General features: G+C 40.4%; 1 protein-coding gene across 2 annotated transcripts; it reads left to right on the top strand.

The window, feature by feature from the left end:
* The first annotated feature begins 836 nt into the window (after positions 1 to 836).
* On the top strand, positions 837 to 12621 carry crsp7 (cofactor required for Sp1 transcriptional activation, subunit 7). Of its 2 annotated transcripts, none has more exons than XM_042087571.1 (3): positions 837 to 1132; positions 10326 to 10400; positions 10487 to 12621. In XM_042087571.1, the coding sequence occupies exons 1-3, from the start codon at positions 1061 to 1063 to the stop codon at positions 12173 to 12175; spliced, it is 1836 nt and encodes a 611-aa protein (XP_041943505.1). In that variant the 5' UTR covers positions 837 to 1060; the 3' UTR covers positions 12176 to 12621. The 2 variants fall into 2 exon arrangements, with proteins under 2 accessions (XP_041943505.1, XP_041943514.1); XM_042087580.1 differs by lacking the exon at positions 837 to 1132 and adding an exon at positions 9503 to 10091.
* The last annotated feature ends 2007 nt before the right edge of the window (positions 12622 to 14628 follow it).

Here is a 14628-nt window from a genome sequence, read left to right as displayed (position 1 = left end):
TTGAGCATACAGTATATTGAACCACAATTTGGCAGTGGAGCGATGACCTACACTATAACATTTCAGATATTAAGCTTTGGGATTAAGGATATATTTATAAAGTATGTTTTAAAACAGCACTGACCATGGTCCATGTGCACAACCATATGTTTAGGTAGCAACATAAATTGGGGGGGGGGGCTTACCGTGGTGGTGGAATGTCCCTTCCAGCATTATGGTATAGACTATACCATTAACTTGATTTTTTTATTTGTTTTTCTTTTAATAAAGCAATATTTCTCATTCTATGACATTTGTCATTATGACATCATCATCAACATTATTATTACTATTATTATCATTATTGTTGTTGTTATTGTAAGTAGTAGTAGTTGTTAGTTATAATTGTCAAGAAGGTGATGGTTGTGGTAGGCCTAATAAGAAAAGAACAATTATAGTAGCTCACTCCTTGTTTCCATCTGATGTTTGTTATTGTTATAGGTCTGCACATTTAATTGTATAAGCTGTCCATAATGCTTCATTCCTCAATCTTAATTCATTCAAATGTTTTATCGCCAAATGCTTTACCATTAAAGCTGAAATAATCCAACCCCCAAACCAAGTCTAATTCAGTAACTATATATTCATGAGATATTTAGCTTTTTAATGTGCAAAATATTGTCAAACTTTCAAATGATTCTTCTTATCTCCAATATATTCAGTGTTTATGGTGGATGGCCCTAGGATTTTGTTCACTTGTACAGAACACAGTGACGTCGACGCAAACGTCTACGCACAAATTATGACGTCTATTTTTTCCCATAATGCTTTGAGGAAACAGTTCTGATCCAGTTTATTCCATGAAATCAGACTGGTGGTGAGCGCGATGAGGCAGTGAGATCACGTTGAATTTCGATTTTGTTGCCTTATACATTTACAAACCCACAATCGAGCAGACACACCAGAAACATGTGGTTCAGGTTTCGTTTTCATCTTCCGAAAGGTGTGTGACTTTGATCAAGCCTTTCACCCTTCAATTCGGAGGATTCCTCCCCGTCCGTCGATTCGTTTCGACCAGGCAATGACAACGGCCCCAGCAACCCCGCAGCAGATGAGAGACCGGCTGCTGCAGGCCATCGATAGCCAGAGCAATGTAAGAATTGTGAGAATGTGACCGTCATAAACCCCTTATTTTGAAAAGTAAATTGTTCAATTGCCAAATAGGCATACTTAACCAAGCGCCCACCAAGGGTGTTAACGTTGCTTTTACACGTCGAACCAACAAGCTAACATTAGCTCTCTCGAGTTAGCTGGCTTAGAACTTGGCTGCTAACTAGCCAATGGAAGCTAAGTGGTTCAGCATTGTCAAATATCCAGCGAGCAGTCTCTAGCCAGGTAGCTAGCTAACAGACTTTCTCTCCTCAGGAACTCTTGTGTTAGCTAGACTTAATAAAGTACCATGGCTTGTCAGACTACTAGGACAATTGGCGTGAGACTCGCATTGGTTGAAGTCACGTTAACGTCAGCGTTTAATATGTAAACCTCCTCGGGTGTAGGTCGTAAAGTGACTGACAAGTGGACCATCACTTTTCTTGCAACGAACTCGCAAAGAAAAACACACCAACTAGGCTAATTGCTAGTAGTAGTAGTAGTAGTAGCAGCAGCAGCTAGCTAACGTTGCGCTTTACGTTCCACCAAATCAACAATCTTGTATCAGTTAGCAAATAACATCCTTTATCGTGCATTTAAAACTTAGTTAACGTTTGATAAAGTATCACACCTTCAAAAGAAGAACGCCAATATAGATCCTTGGTTTGATTTTCTACCGAAGGCTAGCTCAATTTGACTGGTTAGCATTTCTTGCAACAGTGACATACATTGTTATGTATAGTCAGCTAACTAGCTTAGCTAAACACAAAACTTAACGGTACGTTATCGTTTGCCATCCATGCTGAGGGTAAACATCCTGTGGATATTGCGTTTGTGTACACAAGGCAATGATGTAACTATATTTTAAATTAAGCATGTTATATGGTCGATGGGTTTAAAAAAACACCTGCTGTCACGCTAACGTTACTGAAATGTGGCCAGTGGCTTACCGTTAATAGTGAAAGTCCTGTCAAATAGTTCATGGGTAAGCGTACTTGCCTAGACAGTTCATAAGATTCCACCAGACCAGCACGTCTGGTCTGCTTAACTCATTCCTGAACATGCTATGTTCCTCAAGTTTTTTATTTCCTGATTCAGCAATGTGTTGCCCTTGATCTATGCACTTCTTAAATTGAGATGTTAATATAGGATTTGTTTAAATTGCCCAGATACACGTCTTTGTTGTAAATTACTCTTCGAACAGCTATTATTGTAATGACATGATGCCTGAAGTTTCTCAGTCGTACACTAGAACCAATCAGAAGTGAAGTTTTTGGCTTGGGTCCTCTGTAAGAGATTATTTTTTCATGTGACACCAGGAAGTACATATAAATAGCCAGGCGGCAACTGAGTACTGCTAAGAGGGTTGACAATGGCAGTCGGCTCTTAACAGCAGCAGTCGCCGCTGCTCACCAAAACCCTATCAGAATACTAAGAACCTGATGGACACATCATTTGTTCTAAGTTAGCTATGGTTAGATGTCTACCAAGCAGCCAGAATCTGTTTAACCTCTATCTTTTGCATCTCACAGAATGTCTTACATTATATGCCCTAGGTTAGTTATCAATGTTTGATCTGGATGCCCCTTGTGGCTTGGTCAACTGATTTTTTTAAATGAACATATGCCAAATATTTGTACCCCTTGGTTTGCGCCACTATTACATAGTGTGGTGACATGTCAACTATGAACAATTCTGGCAATAATCAGGCTTATTAGATGGGAACAGTAGGCTTACCTGCTGACCTGGATTAGAAAACAGTAATAATAGACCTGTAACATCACGCATTAGGCATTTAAAGCGATGGTTCGGAGTAATTTCACCCTAGGGTCCTTTGCACCATGACCCCGAGCCAAACACCCTCCCAGAACCTGTTTTCCCTTGGTCGATCCCTGGTCGAGTAGCGCTGTCAGAAACTAATGAGTTTCTGCAGTCGTAATGGTACCAACTTTTATCTCGTAAATTACCCCACTAATAATGCCCTGAATGGTACGAAACTTCTACAGTAGTACAACTATGTTCTTTATTCATAAAACGAGGCATTGAAAAGTTTGTAAATACACCAGGAGTTTATTTAAATAACACTTGCCTGATGGATGCTACTATACCGCTGCGTCAACGTTACTTCTGTGATTTGGGAAAAGCCTGTAAAAGTCCTGGCAGGAAGCATGCATAAGGATGTAGATCCAGGAATGCACTAATATTTTGTTCGTAGTACCAGTTTGCAACAATTATTAGTTAACACTGAGTTGTAAACACTAAGGGAAAAAAATATTAAAAACTGGATATACCAAAAAACGTTGATGTAATCGCTTCCTGCCAGGTTCTGGGAGGGTGTTTGGCTTGGGGTCATGGTGCAAAGGACCCTAGGGTGAAATTACTACGAACCATTGCTTTAACAGGTCTTTCTGAAGTGGTAGTTTAATTGGCCTTTTCCACTCAGTATCTGACACTTTCCTCTAACCATGGCATTTACTTCCTGATGTCACATGCCAACTAAAGATTTATCTTCTCTCCAGGTGTTCAGCAATGATGTCTGTCAAAAAGTTATATGTATGTGAAGGGCTGGGGGAAAAAGAGGTAGAGGTTTAGAGTAATGGTGACATGGCAGGCTCTCTATTTGTTTTAAAATATATTGTATATTGTAGATGTAATTTATAGACAATAGGGACTCTTATCTTTTGTCTTGCACCTGTCAGCTTGAGTTGTTTTAAAACGTAGGCTATGTTTTCAACCAGATAATTGTCAGTGAATGGTGATATTTCAGGTGTTCTGATATATTCCACCTTGGGTTTGTTAATTAATTTAGTTTCAGTTCAAAGCACGTTTGCATGTCATAGCATGGTGTCTCTTGTTGAAGTTGTCAGGGTGCCTCAATGATTAGGAATGTTAGCTAAGTTGGCCTTTGGCCTTCTGATCGGTCTGCTTGTCTGCTGACTCACCCATGGTTACCGTTGCTTATATACTTGCGGTTGAGTTTTCACATAGATCTTTGCTTCTCGAGGTCAACGAGTACTGTCAGTACGAAAAGAAAAAAAACAATTGATTTTACCTACCTTGAGTTGTTACAGCCAGCAGCTAATACGGCTAGGCAGCTAAAGCGCTACACTCTGTGGGCATGTAAATGGGAGCTCCCAGACATGCCTCCAGAGTGTAGCGCTGTAGCCTCCTGGCTGTAGCAACTTGAGCTAGGTAAAATTGACTGTTTTCGGGTTTTTTGTTTTGTACGAACAGTACTCAGTGACCTCGAGAAACGGAGATCTATGTGAAAACTCGCCGGATTTCTCCTTTAAGGCCAATTTATAGTCCAAGCGATGAGTGTTGCTCGACAAAAACAAATTGCTGCCGACAGATGTCGCTGGAGCTGTAAGCTTTCATAGTCCAGCATCAGTGTCAAATTGTCCGATAGAACGTCAACTAGTTTCTATAACTGTGAACATTAATGTTACATCACACCGCAAAACAAAAGTTAAGAGACAAACCGTCACCATGGCAACACACAAAAGAACTCGAACTCCAGTAGGACTTTGAATTTATATCCAGAGTACGCAATAACGCCTGTGGTGTTTTCAAATTTTTTTTATGTATGCAACAAGCTCCATGACACCCCAGCAGACAGAAATTGTTACTTTTACATTATATTTTGTTGAGTGACATTTGTTGCCTGAACTATAAATGGGATTATACATTTTTCATGTTTTTCAAGAATCAGAATTGCGAGTGAAAATGCCCACTAAGTCTACAGGTTTTCAATCTTTTTCTACGGGAATAGACCCTTTTCTTTGTCTAACCTAGCAACAGTAACATAGGAAGGCGTGACTTGACAAAGGGTCAATCCAGTTGTTAAGTTTAACATCATGAGTAATTTCCGGGCCCTATACCGCTCTTTCTTCCAAATTAGAAGAAACATCCTGTTTTCACAAACTGTGAACCTTTCCACCATCACCTTTTCAGCGAGGCTAAAGAAACTTTACTCTAAAAGAGTAGGCTAATTAGTGTAGCTCTGTTTGTGTGCAGCCATCAAAAGTAAAGACCAGAGATTGAGGCAGATATGAGTAGTGGAATGACCATTTTTGTTACATGTTCGGCCTTTAGCAGTTTGAAGTAGACCTTTGTTTACTTCATTGCTTGTGATTTATTGCTTTAGCAGTTTGAAGTAGACCCTTGTTTACTTAATTGCTTGTGATTTATTGCTTTAGCGGCACTGGCACATGTATCCCTCTCCGTCATCACCACCACCACTCAGCCATGATGGTTCGCCATCATGTTCACCATACCACACCTAATCATCGTTCACCATACCACACCTAATCATTTAGGAATATGCATCAAAGATATTGATGGCTGACTAAATAGTATTGCATTTACTCATGCATTTACTAAAATGTCTGTCAATCTAATGTCTGTCAATATATTACCAATCATTAATTATGCATTTGTTCTGGTATATTTTAAGCTAGACATTAGGGGTGTAACGGTACACAAAAATCACAATTCAAAGTCACGGTTCAGTTAATTATTGGTACAGTAAGCCTGTAAGTACTAGGCTACTAGCCTAACGTTCACTGACGATATTGCAAATGTTTTTTTTTTGTTTGTGGGGAACTCGAATTTGAAACATGGCCTGCATGCAGAAAAGCCTACTGTTTATTACTTTAAAGACTTCATTCGGTACACGTCTGTATTGAACTTAACGTCCTGTACCTAAACGGTTCGGTGTAAATATGTGAATAACTTTGCTGGCTAACTAGCCAGCTAGCTAGTTCAAATCTGGCTACAATGTGCAGTGTAACAAAGGGGTTGGTGTGGAAACATTGGTGCTATTGCGAGTTGTTGCACTGGTGTGAATCCCCAGGCTTTTAGAACATGTGTTGCAGCACGTTGCTAGTTGATCTGGTGCAGCTCGTTCCGTGTGACTCTTTGGTGTAAATTGGTCTTTAGAATGCTATGATCAGAAACATGCACCAGTGGTGCGTTTCCAGATCTTTCTCAGAAAGTGACTGAGTTTGGGGGAAAACAGGCTAGTAAACAGGCACTGGTGTAGGGGATTGATTCACAAATGAAATTGAAAAGTAAGGTAAATTAAACAATTAAGAAGAGAGCAGGCAGGAGTTGTTATGGGACACTGCAAAGCAAATCGCTAGACATCCAGTCACCAACTGTAATAGGCAATTAGGTACTAACATTAGCTAGATTTGGGAATCACAAGTATTTTCACATCAACTACTTGGTTAGCTTAATGGTACGGCCAGAGCCTGTTTACGGAGAGCCCTTTCACTCCCTATGAACTCCACTGTACTTGCAATCTGTTCCGCTAGGGGCAATCACAAATAAGTGCAAAAACAATGGGGGCCTATGGAGCTAGACGGCTACATTTGTCTCTTACACCTGGTTGTCAATGAAAAATCGAAGATTTCATTTTGGTTTCTGCAAGGTCAATATGGATTATAGCTCAAAAGTTGAATGAACGAGTACTTACGTCCTTTTGATTTCTTACAGGTTGGGTCATTGTTGCCCACAGAACTTTAGCTTTCTGCTAATGAATGACGTCATTTACGCATTTGAAAGGCTTTTTATCTAGTTTGTCTAGATGTTTTTTAAAAAAAAAAATATATATTTATCAACAACAGCTCCTTCGTCCGAAAAAAAGTTTGCTAGTGTGGCCAACCTGTTTTCACAATCTGTAAACCTCGTCACTGTTACCTCTGTTTTAGTGAGGGTTAAAATAAAATAAAAAACACTTGATTCTAACACAGTAATTGAGTGTAGCTGTACAGCCAGATGATATCAAGGATAATGTCCAGGCCTCCGAAAAATAGAATTGTAGGTTGAGGCAGTGAATGAGCAGTGCAATGAGAATTGTATTGTAGGGTACCCTAAATAGTGGGGGGAAATTATTTTACTTTCTGTGGGAAAAAATCGAGCCACTTTGGGCCCAGTTGGAACCGGAAAAAGAATCATCGGCACCCTATTCATGACCTAGCAACCGGAAAAAGAATCATCGGCACCCTATTCATGAACTAACAACCGGATTGTACAGGGCTCAAAACTGTCCTGAAGCATGTTTTTTGTTTATGTTTGTTGACAGACACTGTTACAAGCCAATTGGACATGACCTAAGTGATTGCAAAAAGATAATAACTTTGTATACTGGTGTTACGCAGCCTGTTGCTTATATTTGCTGTGCTGAGTGAGGACTACACAGGGCACTAGCAATAATGCCAGAGACTGTGTAGGACCGCAAGGTTTCTTTTTCTTTTTTGCTCGATATTTCGAGGCTCACACAAAGGACTTCAAAAGGTTTAATGCGTCCCCCTTGCCTACCAGGGTGTGGTAAACAAAGCGTTAATACTCATGTCACATGAAAAACCTTAATATGTAGCCTAAATATAGGTCTACCCTTAATATAGCCATTGTTTTTAAGTTACATTGTCTGTATGGTGAAGTTATAACCAAAAAGTGACTGCTTTTCAATCCGTAGCCACTTATGTCTTTTCTGGCTATGACTAGATAGTAGGGGTGTGAATCTCTCATGTAAAAGACGATACGATTCGCATCTAGATACATGGGCACGATTCGATACAAGAAAAGATACATGTTCATAAAAAATTATTCAGTATGATTCGATGCAATTTGATGCAGTTCAAGAATGGAAAGCATTCATAAAACAGTGCTTAAGACACTCTTGACCTTTTCTCATATAGCCTACAAGAATAAAATAGGCCTACATATCAATGAACTCTCTGGGTTTATTTTGTTCCAACGGTAGACCTAATGCAGAAACCTATAATGCCACAAGTCTGAGGTAATATGAGCAAAATAATTGGCTAATAATTTGTGCATCGTTTTAGCAAGGGCCAAATTATTATTTAACATTAAGGAAATCCCTTCATCAAACGTAAGGCTATACTCTACAGACTATCGTTGCTGTTTAGTGTTTAATTTCGCGCTGGATTTTGAAAAACAAAAGAGTAAAAACTGTAAAACAAACGACCGAGTGCGAGTTGTCACGTGCTTAAGTTGCAGTAGATGTATGGGTAATGAGGTCATTTGACAACTTTGGGCAATGAATGTAGCCAAAAACAAACTGCATTACCCACAATTCCGTGCCACGTATAGTTTCAAAACCGGACGTGAGATGAACGCGCTGCTTGGAACGTAAATGAGAGTGAGCGAGCAGAAAAGGTTGTGAACCGATTCGTAACAAGTAAATCGATATAACGACCGGTTCATTTCAGTTTTATTCCGATACGGGGCTTCACGTATCGATGTAGCCGTATCTTAGAATTAGAATCTTACACGTTAAAAACGGATACCGATACGTATCGGTTAATCTTTACACCCCTACTAGATAGCCTACAGAAGAGTGTCAAATTATATAAATAAAATATATATTAATTGGGCTGTTAAAATATGGTTGCCTATATGATTAGCCTACAGAGAAGGAGAAAAGCAAACAGGCGCAAAGGATACTTTTGTATCCCTTTTAAAGGGCCATCAAAAATATAAAAATGTAACTTGTTACTTGAGTAATTTATTAACATTTAATACCTTTATTATTAAGTACTTTTTTTTCTTTGACTTGAGTAGATTTCTCAGATGGGAATATTTACTTGAAGGGAGTAATTGTACTTTTCAGCACTCAGTACAGATTTTCAGTACTCTACCCACCCCTGGTCAGGATCAACTCTAGTAAAGTGTAATCACACTTTTGAATGTTTAGTTTTCTCTGCCATCGTAACTAAGAGCAGAAGCTGTGTGTGTCTGAACAAGGTACAACTGCAGTGTGTGCGTGAGAGCTGCTCCAATCTGCAACGTTGGAGTTTATCAACACTATGGTCTTTAATAATTTAGCGCTATGGCCTGTTACAGGGTACTGCTGGTTTGTACAGCAGAATGAAGTCTTGCTATCAATGCAGTTCCAAATAAGCCTAAGGTCATTCACGTTTTCTCTCTAAAAGTAACATGACATTGCGGGGCACTGTGGCACAACAGGCTACAGCACTCATACCATATACTCTTCACTGTCCTAAATAAAGGCAAAAAGCCCCAAAAATATACTTTAAATTTAAAAAAAAAAAAGAAACATGATGACATATATGCCATATTTAATCATAACCTTGCCGTTTTCTCCCAGTAGTTACAACTGTGTTATTGTCATAGTGCAACGTCCACTGGGAGTTTGCCGGTAGAGTGGCAATTTGATTATCACACGTATTCCACAGCAAGAACACCGGGCTCTCCACAGATGCCTGTCTATTAATCTAATCATCTTAATATACTCAGGCAAAAATGCCATAAATCGGCCCGAATAGCTAGTCGAGCGATCGATAGGCGGACCTCTAACAGTGTTGTAATCTAAACATGTGTTTGGGTTGTATTTCAGTGATATTGATACATGGAGAAGTGGGCTAACTCATTCTCCTGTCTGCCAAGCAATGTTAACGTTTCTGAAATTTGTGATGGCTTATTCCAGTAGCATTAAGTAGATGTTTGATAGTCGTTCTCCTAGGTTCATACGGTTTCCAATGAATATTCAAGTTCAGTGACGGTTCTATTGTTTCAGTGGTGAACACTTCTATTATTACTTCATACCATGGACTCATACCATAATGATGGACTTAAGCAGTTTATAACACCCCTAAATCGCTTCTCTGTTCCTCTAAAGTATACATTCTTCCTTGTTTTGGGATTTGGGATCTATCTTGTCCGGCCTGTCCTCTCTCTGCAATCTGTTCACCTGCTAATGGCTGCTGTAGCTGATTTGTTAGCCAGCTTGTTTGCGCCTTTATGAAGAATTGTCCCAATCCCAAGTACTCAGGTTTGGTTCTGTACCCTTATGATGCACTCATGTCTGATTTGTCCCACGTGTGCTGTGATTGGTCAAAACGTAGAAATCCAGCAGAAATCTTCGACTATGTCATCGGCTGCTTATTTTGGTCATGATGCTTCTTTTTAAAAAGGTAGCAGACATCATACAGACATGTTCACAAGGTTAAAAACTTGATTTTCACCAGACGTGGTCTTAAACAACTTACTTACAATTGACCTCATAAGGATGAGGAGGTGCTTATGTCTATTTTAACTCATTCAAATTCTAAGGTGTCATTGTTAAAAAAAACAAAAAACAATCTCTTCTGCAAAGCTTTAAGAGCAATGTAAAACTGACGTCAAACTCTTGTGGATATTGCCCTCAGATCTGCAACATGGTGGCAGTATTGGATGTAATCACCAATTTGGAGAAATTTCCCATCACCAAAGAAGCACTTGAGGTATGATTCCCCAAATATTCCCCCACCCCCTTTTATATATTGTCTATATATGGTATATCATTTTTGTAATTTTTCTCATCATGTAGGAAACTCGCCTAGGAAAACTGATCAATGATTTAAGGAAAAAAACAAAAGATGAAGATTTAGCGAAACGTGCCAAGAAACTTTTGCGCAACTGGCAGAAACTTATTGAGCCAGGCCAGAATGACACACCTACACGGTCAGCTCCAGGAACCCCAGGGTCTGCTAATGGTGGTGCCCACCCATGCAGAACGGACATCACGCCACTTACTGTACCACCACCAGGGAAGATTGGCCCTGAGGTCAAAAATCGAAATGACATCCACAACACCTACTCTCCCAAAGCAGAGAAGTCAGGTAGTCGCAAGCGCAAGGATGAGAACAGGGACAGTCTCCACCCACCTGCAAAAATGCCTAAAACCTCTGCATACGAGCAGATGTCTTCCTGCACCTCACCGTCAACCAATGGAATTGGAGGCAGCCCAGAGACTCCTTCAGAAAGGGATACCCTCCAGCCCTCTGACAGAAACCGCACTGAGCACCTTGAGAATGACCGACACAGTAAGATTCCTGTCAACGCTGTTAGGCCTCACTCTAACTCCCCAGGGCTAACCAAACTGCCTAGCACTTCGTCCCTGATCAAAACGGCAGTCCTACAGCAGCATGCCAGATTGGAAGGTGGCAGTGGAGGACCGCATCAGCCCAAAAGCCCTCGTTTCTCCTCCCACAGCCCCCGCAGCGCAGCGCAGGAGATGCTCTCCAAGAGGTCTTCAACTTGCGCCCCTAAGGAGAGTCTCTCCAGCCCATCGCCTAGCTCTGCTCAAGTGCCCTCTCCCTCGCCCGTCTTGCAGTCGTCACTGTCCCCGGCCACAGAGTGCTTTGCTGTGGAACGCTCTCCAACACGACACGAACCCTCTCTGCACTTCCATGGTTCCACAGAGCCTGCCTACCACCCCCAACACAGCACTGTAACGCAAGAGTGTCCCCCGGGCTCTTTGCAAGCCTCGCATATTCATAAAGCCCCTGACTCTCACAGACACGGCACCTCTGTGGAGGCCAGTGCGGGGGAATGTGAAGTTGTGACCTCATGCCCCGATGGTAAAAGGAGTAAAAAGTACAGGTCTAGAGACTATGTAGTCAACCTTCAAGGGCAGCCTTTAGAGGACAAGACAAAGCCTGTGCGCTTAAAAGAGCGAAGGTTGACCTTTGACCCTGTGACTGGTCAGATAAAACCCCTCACCCCAAAAGAGTCCCACTTTGAGGAAGAAAGCCCAGTGCCGCAACCGCCGCCGCCGCTGCCGCCACCACCACCCCCTGCCGCTGAGCCCAATCAGCAAAAGCCCCCCGCGCCTCTCCCCAGCCCCTTCCAACAGACAAACTGGAAAGAGCTGTCCAGGAATGAAATTATCCAGTCATACCTTAACATTCAGAGCAATGTGCTCACCTCCTCTGGGGCACAGACCCACGGAGCTCACTTTTTCATGACAGAATATTTAAAACGAGAGGAGCACGACACAAAGGAGACCAGAAAGACCCACGTGTTGGTGCCCAGCAAACCTGAATCAGACTTGCCTGGTGTGACCAGGGACGTGTCTGAGGACGACCTTAATAGAATAAACACAAGTCACTGGCCAGGGGTCAATGGTTGTTGTGATACTGTGGGCACCTGGTATGATTGGACAGAGTGCATAGCCTTGGACCCACATGGAGATGAGGGTAAATTGAACATCTTGCCATATGTCTGCCTAGACTGAGAGAACTGGGCCTCTCTTGTCTTTTTTTTTTTTTTTTTTTTTGTCTTCATGAAAAAGTGACATGTCCTTGATTGTACTAACTATGATCTGGCAATGTCACAACCACAGTTGCCCCCTCTGGCCTCCCTTGTATTTGTCAATCAGAATGGTGAAATGGGATGCTGAGTGTGCAGAGGTGGCAGGTTGTGATTTTCCATGCATGGTTTTGCAAAGGCGCTCCATTACAAAGTGCTGCTAGAATTGCAGGCAAGAGGTCTAAAGAAATACAGAGATTGGGTGTAGTTGGCCAGTTATTGCACGGGTGTGTGGGAAAAGCAGTCAAGGATTACGACAAGCACAGGTAAGACTGAAAGTGTCCAGCAAGTCAGAAAGAATTTAACTTGTTTGGAAGTTACAAGAAGCTTTATGTGACTTAAAAAAATAATAAATTATAATTTTTCTTATCATGTATGCATCTATTTATTTGACCTTTTTATTTAGAATTTTATTAGCTGTATGCAGCTCTCCATGAAGTTTTTATTTTTATTTTTATTTTTCTGGCCTGCTTGAATCACATGCATCCTTACTGGTGATGCCAGTGAGTCATACCATGTAAACGTTGTGCACATTTACCCATATGAACACACCAACTGATGACTACATTCCATAGGTTTCCCTTTATGTGTGGATCTGTTTCAGGACCGGAACCTTTTGTTGGGATTAAACTCTGCTCCAGGAAAGCCATGCTTTTTTGAGGTTATTTGAGCATGCCCTTGTTATGTGGCTTTAGTATGGACTTGTGTCCTTTGGTTTAATGGGATGGGGGGAGAGGGTGCAACTGCATTTCATCCAATAGGCAGGAATAGCCGGAAAATAACAATATGCTGGAAATGTACTTGTTACCATTCCTTATATTGTTTGCCTTATGAGACATCACTCTTCATTGAGCTTCACTGAATGTACGGTGATCAGACAGCTGTCTTTTAGTTGGTACTCAAGGGAACATTTTATTTTTGTTCAAAACATTTCCCGTATTTGTTTTGAAGTGCAAACAGATTGCAGTTCTGGATTTTTGTACATACATTTTACTTTGTTAACTTGTTAATATCTCTCATAAGTCCTGAAATGCTTTTTAATCTGGAGAGAAATTTTGGTTTTCAGGGAATCGTCAATAATTAATTGAGCCATGATATCTGAGACTAAGCCACCACTAAAAAACCCTTGAATCAAAGAATTAAAGTACAATTGTACATTTAAAGTTTTCGACATGGAAACTCCATACAAACATACTTTACCCCATCCTTGTATTATTTTTCATGCCAGTTTTTCTTGTGGAAAACAATGTTTAAGTGGCTGAAATTTTATCTGCTGCCAATTTACAAACACTGTGCTCCGCTACCTTCTTCCCTACCAATGTGCCTTTCGATGAAGAGTTGCTTAGTTTGTTTCTATGTACTTGATTTGAGTAATATCCCCTTCCCTCCAGTGCTCCGTGTTAAGGCTGTCATTGAACTGGTCATTGTTTATAGTTGAAACACATGGAGAAATACAGCTTGCAATAAACAACAAGCCGGTAGTTTTTATTTATATTTTTTCCTTCGTCTGATCATTTTCGGATCAGGGACTTTTAAGTGTTTAACATCACTCATCTGTTTGAAAATAAAAAAGGCATACAAACTTTGTATTGTTATTATTTAAAAAAAATAAATAAATAAATATAAATATATATATATATATATATATATATATATATATATATGGCCTGTATGTATAAGGTTCACAATATCCTCTTTTCTATGAATAATATATTTTTTTTGTTGTGTACAGCAAATGGTGTTAATGTTTGTTATTGTGTTTTCTTTAGAAAAAAATTGTTACTTTCCTATCTGTTTGAATGGTTGTGAAACATGTTTGTAGTATTAATGAGACAATGCTGTTATACCACAGTTAAATCGTAACAAGCAAACGTATACGTTTGTTTGTCAAGTCCATGATTACAATGGGTTGATTAGTTATGTTCCTTTGTGTCAGGTGTGTACCATCTTGCACATACAGCAATAGATTATAGGACATGTTTTTTGCCAATTGTATTTGTGGGGACAGAATTCAAAAATGCAATTGTGCCCCCTAGTTGTTACTTTGGGAACATGCACATTCATGTTTGGGAATGCATGTAAGAACCGTTTAGTGGGTGCCAAAAAGGTTATCACCCAAACCTAGGCTACTCACTCTAAATTATGACAGTCGTCTGTGGCACAAGGTTATGTATGTATGTATGTAGCCCTATGACCAGCCGTTTTAACAGTAGGGCTCACGAAGAGCGAGTAGTTTTCACTAATGGGCTACGCCACTAGCCTTTAGTAGGCCAAATAATGTTCACAGCAGGTAAATTGTCAGATTTAGTGTATTGTTTGAACTTTGGCTAGTACATGGGGGCAGTCGTGGACTGCTGGTTAGGGCTTGCCGGTTCGATC

Source organism: Alosa sapidissima, chromosome 1 (genome assembly GCF_018492685.1).
Source record: "Alosa sapidissima isolate fAloSap1 chromosome 1, fAloSap1.pri, whole genome shotgun sequence".
NCBI classification, from domain to species: Eukaryota; Metazoa; Chordata; class Actinopteri; order Clupeiformes; family Clupeidae; genus Alosa; species Alosa sapidissima.
This window is presented reverse-complemented; position numbering and strand designations above follow the sequence as displayed.

What these genes read in the sequence shown, in the direction of transcription:
- crsp7 (XM_042087571.1), top strand. Translation starts at nt 1,061, where the DNA reads ATGACAACGGCCCCAGCAACCCCGCAGCAGATGAGAGACCGGCTGCTG. An exon ending in CCATCGATAGCCAGAGCAAT is followed by an intron (nt 1,133 to 10,325) that starts GTAAGAATTGTG and finishes TATTGCCCTCAG; the next exon opens with ATCTGCAACATGGTGGCAGT. An exon ending in TCACCAAAGAAGCACTTGAG is followed by an intron (nt 10,401 to 10,486) that starts GTATGATTCCCC and finishes CTCATCATGTAG; the next exon opens with GAAACTCGCCTAGGAAAACT.